At 38.1% G+C, this 8,943-nt stretch overlaps 2 protein-coding genes across 2 annotated transcripts; one reads left to right on the plus strand and one right to left on the minus strand.

The window, feature by feature from the left end:
* Positions 1-893: 893 nt before the first annotated feature.
* Positions 894-5,965, plus strand: LOC112520317 (glycosyltransferase family 64 protein C4). The gene is made up of 5 exons (XM_025128665.1): positions 894-1,308; positions 4,074-4,470; positions 4,915-5,078; positions 5,185-5,255; positions 5,537-5,965. Exons 1-5 carry the CDS (start codon positions 1,109-1,111, stop codon positions 5,695-5,697), a joined length of 993 nt encoding a protein of 330 aa, XP_024984433.1. The 5' UTR covers positions 894-1,108; the 3' UTR covers positions 5,698-5,965.
* Positions 5,966-6,836: 871 nt separating this feature from the next.
* On the minus strand, positions 6,837-8,581 carry LOC112526044 (nematode resistance protein-like HSPRO2). Its single transcript, XM_025136427.1, has one exon. The coding sequence runs from the start codon at positions 8,460-8,462 to the stop codon at positions 7,044-7,046; it is 1,419 nt and encodes a 472-aa protein (XP_024992195.1). The 5' UTR covers positions 8,463-8,581; the 3' UTR covers positions 6,837-7,043.
* Positions 8,582-8,943: the final 362 nt, after the last annotated feature.

Here is an 8,943-nt window from a genome sequence, read left to right on the forward strand (position 1 = left end):
ATCCAATTAAAAATTGTATATAATTATTAACATTTTACAAAATCATTTTTTAGTTTATATTTATACATAGTGTTTTCTGATAAATTAATAAAATATATGAATATTTGGTTGAAATGGTGCATTATTTGGTTGAATTTTGTAACAAAATATTGGATGGATCCGGTGCGATTCAATGAATTACCAATAGTTATATCTAATAGATGGGATCGATCCGATCCAATCATTCATTAGATTGAATTACATCAGATGTCCAATGTTAATTGGATTGGATTGGATGGAATGACAAAATCCAACATCCGTTGGATAATTGAATTGGATCAAATCCAACAAAAGCAATTAGATTCCAACTCATAAACACCCTAAAAAATAGCTTCATCTTACATTCAGTTTCTTAGTAGATCCTCACAAATGAACACCTAATCTTGCTTTCTCTTCGATTTTTATTAAGGTATTTGGTCATCACATCTAATCCTTTGTTCATCACTCATCTCTTGTATCGGCTTCTAATTTCCCTCAACCGAGCGTAAAGACCATTTTTTAACTGTGAGTGTCAGATCTAGTTTGCACGTATCTCGACTAATCTCATGGGTCTTGGAAAACAGTTTAATGTGATCTTTAACGGTCTTCTCGAAACCACTGACTTTTAAAGAAAATTCTTAAAGATCTAAATCTTATTACGAGTCAAGTGATCTTATTGTCGGTTGAGCTAACAACGGAAACAATGTTTTTACAAGAATATCCTCACAAAAGTGATGGGCTGATGGCTGACTTGGTAGGGACATCCTTGTCAAATGAGTACGATACTAAATAGGTCAACCCTTTGACTGAGGCTGTTCCTGTTACACACCCCATAAGATCTGTGCCCTTCTCCGCTCCTAACGGAATCCACAACACAGACATCAACCGAATCATCACCATCTCCGCCCATCTCCGCCGCCAATCAACCGTCGCCAACGTCCAATCTAGAGAGACAGGAGACACCTAATATGGATATCTAGAGAGAGGAGGTGGAGGCAGGGAGGGAGGTGGGGAGTCAACGTTAAACATTGGTGTAAGAAAGTGATTGATCTGAGCTCGGATCGGAAATCAGGTCTTCTGAACTAAATCAATGGTGGCCAGGACAAGTTTAATTAGCCGTCGGACGGCGCAGAAGTTCCGGCAAGCAGCGATCTCGGCCGCTGGCTCACTCAAGATCAAGCTGTTACTATTTTGTTGCTTTGTCTTTACATTGACCTTGCTCGCGAGCCGTATGCCATCGTTTTTGGGATGGGGGCAACAGAGTGTTCCCCGTCTTGATCGAACTTCGAGGTCTTAATTACTCAACAATTTGCTTTTTCTTTTGGCAAAATGGTATATCTATATACAATACACTACTTCAATTTGCACTGAAATACAGTACAAATATGATATAGGAGAGATCCATAAACAACTGAACACTACCAATTGAAAGGAGATCTCACCATCCAAAAGAATCAAGCATAACATGTGAACTTTACATAAGAACGTATGAATTTCATAATACACCAAGTAACCCAAAATTGCAACTTGAATCTTCCAATGAAACTATCATTTGTGAGGGCCCAATGGTATCAACTTGTCATCTGCATTAATTGCTCTAGTGGTCGGTCTCGAGCTATATTTGGAAATTTTACTATTTTCCATTGAGTTGAATCATGACTGTTGTTCCTTTCTGTGTGTGTTTGTCTTCTAATTCTGCTTAGTTGCATCATCAATTACTGGATTTTTTACCAGTCTCGATGCAAAAGAATATTGCAATGCATTTCCCAAATTCTTTAGCTTTTACTGAAGTGTGTTTTACTTCCCAAAGCCAATCTGCATTACAAAGTCACGTATCATGAAATGTTATATAAAAGTAGTTTTATCTTTCTTTGACAATTGTTTACACGTACAACTGGAGCTAAATTGTTGATGCAGAAATTGAAAACTGGATTAGGAGTTGAGGCGGTTTTAAGTTAATTAAGGTTTATAGAACAATATGTTATCACCTAATTAGAGGTCTGTAGGGACTTAGGTGATATATTCCTCCAGTATTTGTTAAGTTGTGAGGCAATGCTTATACATTCAGGATTATATACATCCAAAAGAACTGTGGGCCTCCCCTACAGTATCGTCACCGCTGTAGAGTTGAGAATAATCAAATACGGAAGTTTCTTACTTTGCAGTTGTACATAAGCAAAACACCCGGTAATGCAAGGGAAGCCATCGAAAAGCTACTCAGAGTTTTTAACCGGACTCGTGTCATGATACAAGATTCTAATAAGGTAGGGATCATCAAAACACCAAACCATCCAATGTAAAAATAGCCCTGTAACTTCGGGAGAAGGGGTGCCTCCTCATAAAGGGGGAAGTTTGGTTTCAAACCTCGGTTCGTACAGGAGGAGTATGCCATGCTAATGAATTGAGACGGTATTTTGTAAATACGTAGTTATTTCCTTACCTGTCCAATTTCTAATGAATCGAGATGACCTGCAATAAATACCTACAGCTTCTCCCAATTGGACGAATGTATATAATCCTGAATTTTGATAAGCTATCAAAGATGAGGTAGAAGTTGCACATGGAAGTACTAGTTTTTGCCTTGTTGTTGGGGGATTATGAATCTACTTACTTGGAAGAAAGAAATATATTTACATTAGGTGTACTGTGTATGGCTAAAGGACAATTTATTATCATTGATACTCTTAGATGTAACTTTATTATATCTCTTTACATTTCTTAGGACATGCAAATTTCATCATTTTGTAGTTTTCAAACAGTTATGACTAGATGAATACCAGTGGGTGGTTTAGATGGAATATAACATCTTTATGCGACTGACAGGCTTGTATTAGTTACTTTAGAAAAGGCACGCATTTTGGAAAGTGATGCCAGGACCACTCGGTTACTATACCACCATTGTGGTCTATAACCAGCTGTGTGAAATCCAATTTGGCTAACTTCCAAGATTGCTTCCTATGTTCTATGCCCTTGATTATGGTCAGGATCACCAATTCAGTAACTGAACGTTAATTTATCTTTGTATAGATGATTTGACCACAGCATTGCTGCTGCTGGCACCGCTATAAGCCGTTTTTAGAATCTACTCATGTCATCTGCAGTACTTTATTAGTTCTGCAACTTCCCAGTAGCGAACAAGACATAATTTTTTTAGACAAATTAGAAGTGTAGGGAATGTAGATAGTTTTGTTCAGCAATTTAGACTACAAAAGCCAGTGACAGTGCTGTTGAGTTGTCAGAGTCATTGTGCTCCACATAGCACAAATAATTTGCTAATTCTGTTAAGAAGATATGGAAAATTTTCTTCATGCTCTTCTGAAGAGTTATTACATACGTGTGTTCATGTGTTTGGAGGGTGAGATGACACTTCATGACTTCATGTTATTTAATTAGTACACAAAACTGTTTGTTTTCTTTTCTGTAACTTGCAAAAAGGTGGCCTTTTTTCTGTTTTCACAATAATTTCCACTGAATGTTATTCCATACACGATAGTGAGCCTAAGGAAATCCTCTTTTAACATGTTCTGTACATGTGGTACTAAAGGTTTTTTCTAAATCCATCACTTGATTGATACGTGGTGCACTTAATATTCTACGCTTGGCGTCTTGCGGCTGATGTTCATTTTGAACATTGATGTCACAGTAAGCTAGTTTTTTTTATGTACACTTAAAAGTGTTAGAGTCCACATCTGCTAGACTTGGATACTTTCTTATTAATATATGTTGGAACCTACCTTTCTTCTCAAGGGCTCTTTTGGAGAGTAATCTAACGGAGTTCCACATATTCTCACACAAGCTTTCGTTTCACCATCACTGTTGATCTTTTTTAGATAGAAACAGACTCATGACCATTTTTAGTCTGAAACATGTGAGCATAAAAAATCTCTCTTTCTTTGTGATAGAAGACGAGAAATTTAAAACATTAATGATTACTTAGAATACCTCTAACATTAGAGCTATTAATGTTTTAATATCAAGAGTTCTATGGTATTTCACTTACTACCATGTCAGTATGGCTCTTACTTTTCTTCTTTTGCTGATTCTCTATCATACAGGAAAGGGTATACACTCTTGATAAATACATGGAAACGATATGATCTTCTCAAGCAATCCATTTCTCATTATACCTCGTGCCCTGGACTGGACTCTATTCACATAGTATGGAGCGAGCCAAATCTGCCTTCAGATCCTCTTGTGAAATTTCTGAACCAGGCTGTTAAATCAAATGCTGGAGATGGTCGATATATTGAGTTGGCTTTTGATATAAACAAGGAAGATAGCCTCAACAACAGATTTAAAGAAATCAAGAATCCAAGGACAGATGCTGTTTTTTCTATTGATGACGATATCATATTTCCTTGCTCATCGGTAGAGTTTGCTTTCAGTGTTTGGCAAAGTGCACCAGATACCATGGTGGGATTTGTACCTCGCATCCATTTGATTAATCGATCGGTATGTTTTCAGTACATCATTTATACCCTTACGTGTTGTTCTTTTGCTAAAAACCTTGAGAATCTTGCTCTGTTAAAATTTCTGGATGGAATCTTGCTGAATTTTAGCTTCGGGCATGCAGGAACATATGCTCATGCATGTCTGAATAAGTTATCCTCTTCACATATTTTATGCTTTGAAGAAATTTTCAGAATCTTATCTAGCTAACAAGTGTTCTTTATGATAGATGTAACATATATATGCAACAAGATTCCTTACCTTCATCATTCCAACTAAAAGTTACTAATCTAAGTTCAATTGCTATCAAGAGAAAAAATTACTCCTGTTCTCTAATTGTCATCATTTGATCTTTTATTTGGGGTCAGTAAGTTCATAACTTTGAACCACAACTCCTCAAGGCTTTGGTTAATGGAAATATTTAGTTTATTTTTTTACGTTATGCAGAAAGAGAACAAAGGTTCCTATGTTTATGGTGGATGGTGGCCAGTTTGGTGGACTGGTACATACAGTATGATACTCTCTAAGGCATCCTTTTTCCATATGAAGTACCTGCGCTTGTACACTAATGAAATGCCTACATCCATCAAGGAATATGTAAAGTCAAATAGGTACCCTTTCTGATTACTTGCAATTTTACCGTTCATTTTTACCATTTTTTCAGAAGTTATGGCATTACATTTGAAGATTTCACCAAGCTTCATTGAATCAAAACAGGAATTGTGAGGACATTGCAATGTCATTCCTGGTTGCTAATGCAACAGGTGCCCCTCCTATATGGGCAAAAGGTAGTTTAATTAAAGAATACCTTGTAAGAAGGCGCTTGGTTCGGAATGAAAATGGGAATGGGAATGGTGGGGAATGAGTTTCATTTCACCCAATTTATTGAGGAATGACTCAGTCTTCAGTACCCAGTATCTGGTAATGACCAATTCTAATATATCAAACCAAACACCAATTTCCATTTTCATTCCTGACCGCTTATTATCCCCAACCAAGCACCCCCTAAGTTTTATCGTCAAAGTTATATACGACTAACATTAACTACGCATTTGGTGTCTAACTATAGGCAAGATATACGAGATTGGATCAACAGGAATCAGTAGTCTGGGAGGCCATAGCAACAAAAGGACAGAGTGTGTGAATAGGTTTGTGGGTGAGTTTGGCAGGATGCCGTTGGTGCCAACTACTGTGAAGGCTGTCGATAGCCGCGATACCTGGTTCTGGTGATTCCCTGTGCTTATAATACCTTCAGTTTCTTTCTTTTTCTCTAGTTTCACACTTAGCTTGTTTAATTAGCACCATCTAGCCAACTCTTGTATTCTTCACCTATTTTATCGCTGTTTCCATTCAGCAAATCAAACCACGTAATCTGGTCTTCACAACACAAAACCATTGTTGAGCAAAGACCATTTAGCCTGTTTTTGTATCAATATAATTCCCACACTCTGTTTCCAGATTGAGCAAAACCAAGACCAACCTGTATTGTGGTTTCAACACTTTGCTTTTCTAGTTTCCATTTAGTTCTTCTTCTAGTGTCAAACCCCGCGCTTTTCGAGTTTGTGTGTCTTAAATTTGAATGGGTTTGTTGTAGATATAGCAAAAGTGCAGAAGGAAAAATAATTGCATTTACTTATTAGGCCATATCAATACCTGAAGTAACATGGGATTGTAAGTTATCTGTTGGGAACTTGTGTGGGTGAAGTGGGTTTTGATAACATCCATACCCAATTGTTTTCTTTATTTCTTTTGACAAATTGCTGCTTTTTCTAGAAATATTTATGCATATCTTCATTTTCTTTAAATATTTACTTAGGGCCGTTCACCAAAGTTCTGCCTGAACTAAACACTTACTAAGTTCCATTATCTTATCAGATGAATATAATAAGGATCAAGAATCTTACTCGGTAAGAGCAAGACAAGGACCAAGAGCCTTACCTAATAAGTGATAACGACTCCTCTTACCGTGGTAAGCGCTTACCTCGTAAATTGTTGCATAGGATGTCGGATTAAAATCTTATCTGTCAAGTAAATGATAGTGTTAAATTTTATCGGTAAGCGTTTATCGACTAAGTGTTTGATAAACAGTCCCTTAAACTATCATTTAAAGGTGTTATTAATAAATATAAAGGGGATATGATAAGATGAAGGCCAAGTTGTAGGCTATCTGAAACATTCTTTTCACACCAAGACCAAGTAATGGGAGGAAGAAAATTGGGGTAAAAGCATCACGTACGCAAATGTTGAAACTTTGTCTTCTAAAAGCAAAACAGGCTGTGAGCTGCTCCTGGATATACATGGAAACATTTTTTAATTTTCTTTTTTAATGATTAATTAAATGTAATTTAATAAAAACAATTAATTAATTATAAATAAAATAAATGGCGAGGCATATATTGAATTTTTGAATGAAACGCATGAATAATTTTAGTATACAACAAGATTGACCTTTGACCTTATCCCCAAATAAAAGTCCTACTAATACTTTGACTTCCAAACTTTTCGAAATTCCGCCAACCTAATCCTGTCTGTAAACCGCCCACTAACAAGACCGAGTCACCACCGAGTCAATCCCTCTACCGACCTCTTCCTTCATGGCTCCAGTAATCTCCCAAAAACGTCTTTGCTCCGTCCAAGCTCGGAAAATACGTCGGTTCCAAGAAGATCTGAGCCAATGAATCACTTGAATCCACCGTCACGAAAGCTAGACTCCCCTTCGCCTCCACGCTCCCCATTGCTACCACCAACAACTGTTTATACGAGTAGTAGAACTTCTTCACCGCCGCTTCGATCGCTTGTAAGCCTTGTAGCAAATGGATCTTCTCGGCGTTGTGCTTTTTCCGGTAAAGCTTCATTGCAGCCTCTTGAATCCTAGGTCCTCCCATGGGATCTACTTCCACGTCCAGAATGTACGGCACCTTATGTCTTAGGTCCTTTGAGACTTTGGTGATCTCGACCAACGCTTTGGAACGGAAGCAGAACGATTCGGTCTCGGAGGTTGTTTTAATGTCGAGCTGGTTCTTCAACCGGAGAAAATCGTCGGGATCCATTAGTAGATGAAGATCTTCGATTTCCGTTAACAGCTTCCATACCTGTTCGAGAATGTAACTATTGCTTGAAGCGTTTTCAAAATCGTTTGAATCGATTTCCGATTCGATTCGTTTTAGAAGCTGCTGAGCGACGTAGATCCACGATTCTAGGATCTGGTGCGTTGTGAACAGCGTTCGGTTCTCGTAGTTGTTGACATTAGCTTGATCCGGTGGCGTTTTGCTCAGTGAATGAAGCTCCGATGGTTTGCAGACGGCGTCGTAGTTGAGGCTTGGTTTGCCGCTGAGATTCGGCTCCCCTAACCCTAACGTGTACGGACAACGCCTCATCTGGCACTCGATCGAATAGAGAATTTTCTGCGCTACGTCTTCAGATTTCTTCCACGTGGCTAGCCGAGGCAACAGGCTTTCCTCGCTTATCTGGCTGACTAAAACAGTCGCATCTCCGCCTTCGTGAAGCTTCCACACCTCCGCCGAGCTTCCCTCCCGCTTCAAAACGCCTCCGCTTTCGCCGATATTACCAATCGGCGCCGTTCCTATATCCTCATCCTCGCAAAACAGAGAAATAAGCTCAATCTGACTCGTCGTCAAAGACTCCAACCTCCGCCTCCACTCCCGTCGATTCGCATACGGTCTGGGATCCGACAACACGATGGACACAAACCGAAACGTAAACTCCAAAGCTTGCAACGCCGGTTTCAATACAGCCTCATTTTTCCACCCCGGAAACTCCTCCTTGTTCCAAAACTGCCTAATTTGTGGAAGCCGTAAGTAATGGTCATATGCAACGCAAGCAGCGTCCGAGGCCGGTGACAAATCAAGAACCCGAACTGGGGGTGGTGGAACCAAAACAGTAAGTTTGTTAGAAGACGAATTCGAAGGCCTTGGTGATCTGCTGGGCATACTATCTGAAGGTACAATCTTTGCTTTACAATCCATATCAACCATCTTCTGAATCTGTGCTGAACTTGGAATACGAAATGACAACCAGGTAATTGAATTTTTGTTTGGAATGAAGTTGTAGTCAGAATAACGTATTTATAAGGGCAAAGGGTTGTGTTTAAAGGATATGGGTGATGAACAGATGGAAAGAACGCGTGTAAAAACGAGGAACATGGAATTTCAAAGTCGCTGCAGTGTTGAAAATATATTACTTTTTAATTTTCCACAATAAATAATAATTTTTATTATTTCCTAAATTATATTTTTTATATTGCTTTTCGTGTTAAAATAATTCCCATTTCGAAATTAAATGTCTGTTTTTTTATCTCTTTAATTATAAACTGTAGAACTTTTTAAAAAAAGCAAGTCTTTTATAAATTAAAATATAATAATTATGTATTTTTTTAAATGATATTTATTTGGGATGGTATGTTTGTTATTGAAACTTACGGATGGAAGGAGAAAAGGAATACACATGATGCTTATC

The sequence above is a fragment of the Cynara cardunculus genome (assembly GCF_001531365.2).
Source record: "Cynara cardunculus var. scolymus isolate 2C chromosome LG 1, CcrdV1, whole genome shotgun sequence".
NCBI classification, from domain to species: Eukaryota; Viridiplantae; Streptophyta; class Magnoliopsida; order Asterales; family Asteraceae; genus Cynara; species Cynara cardunculus.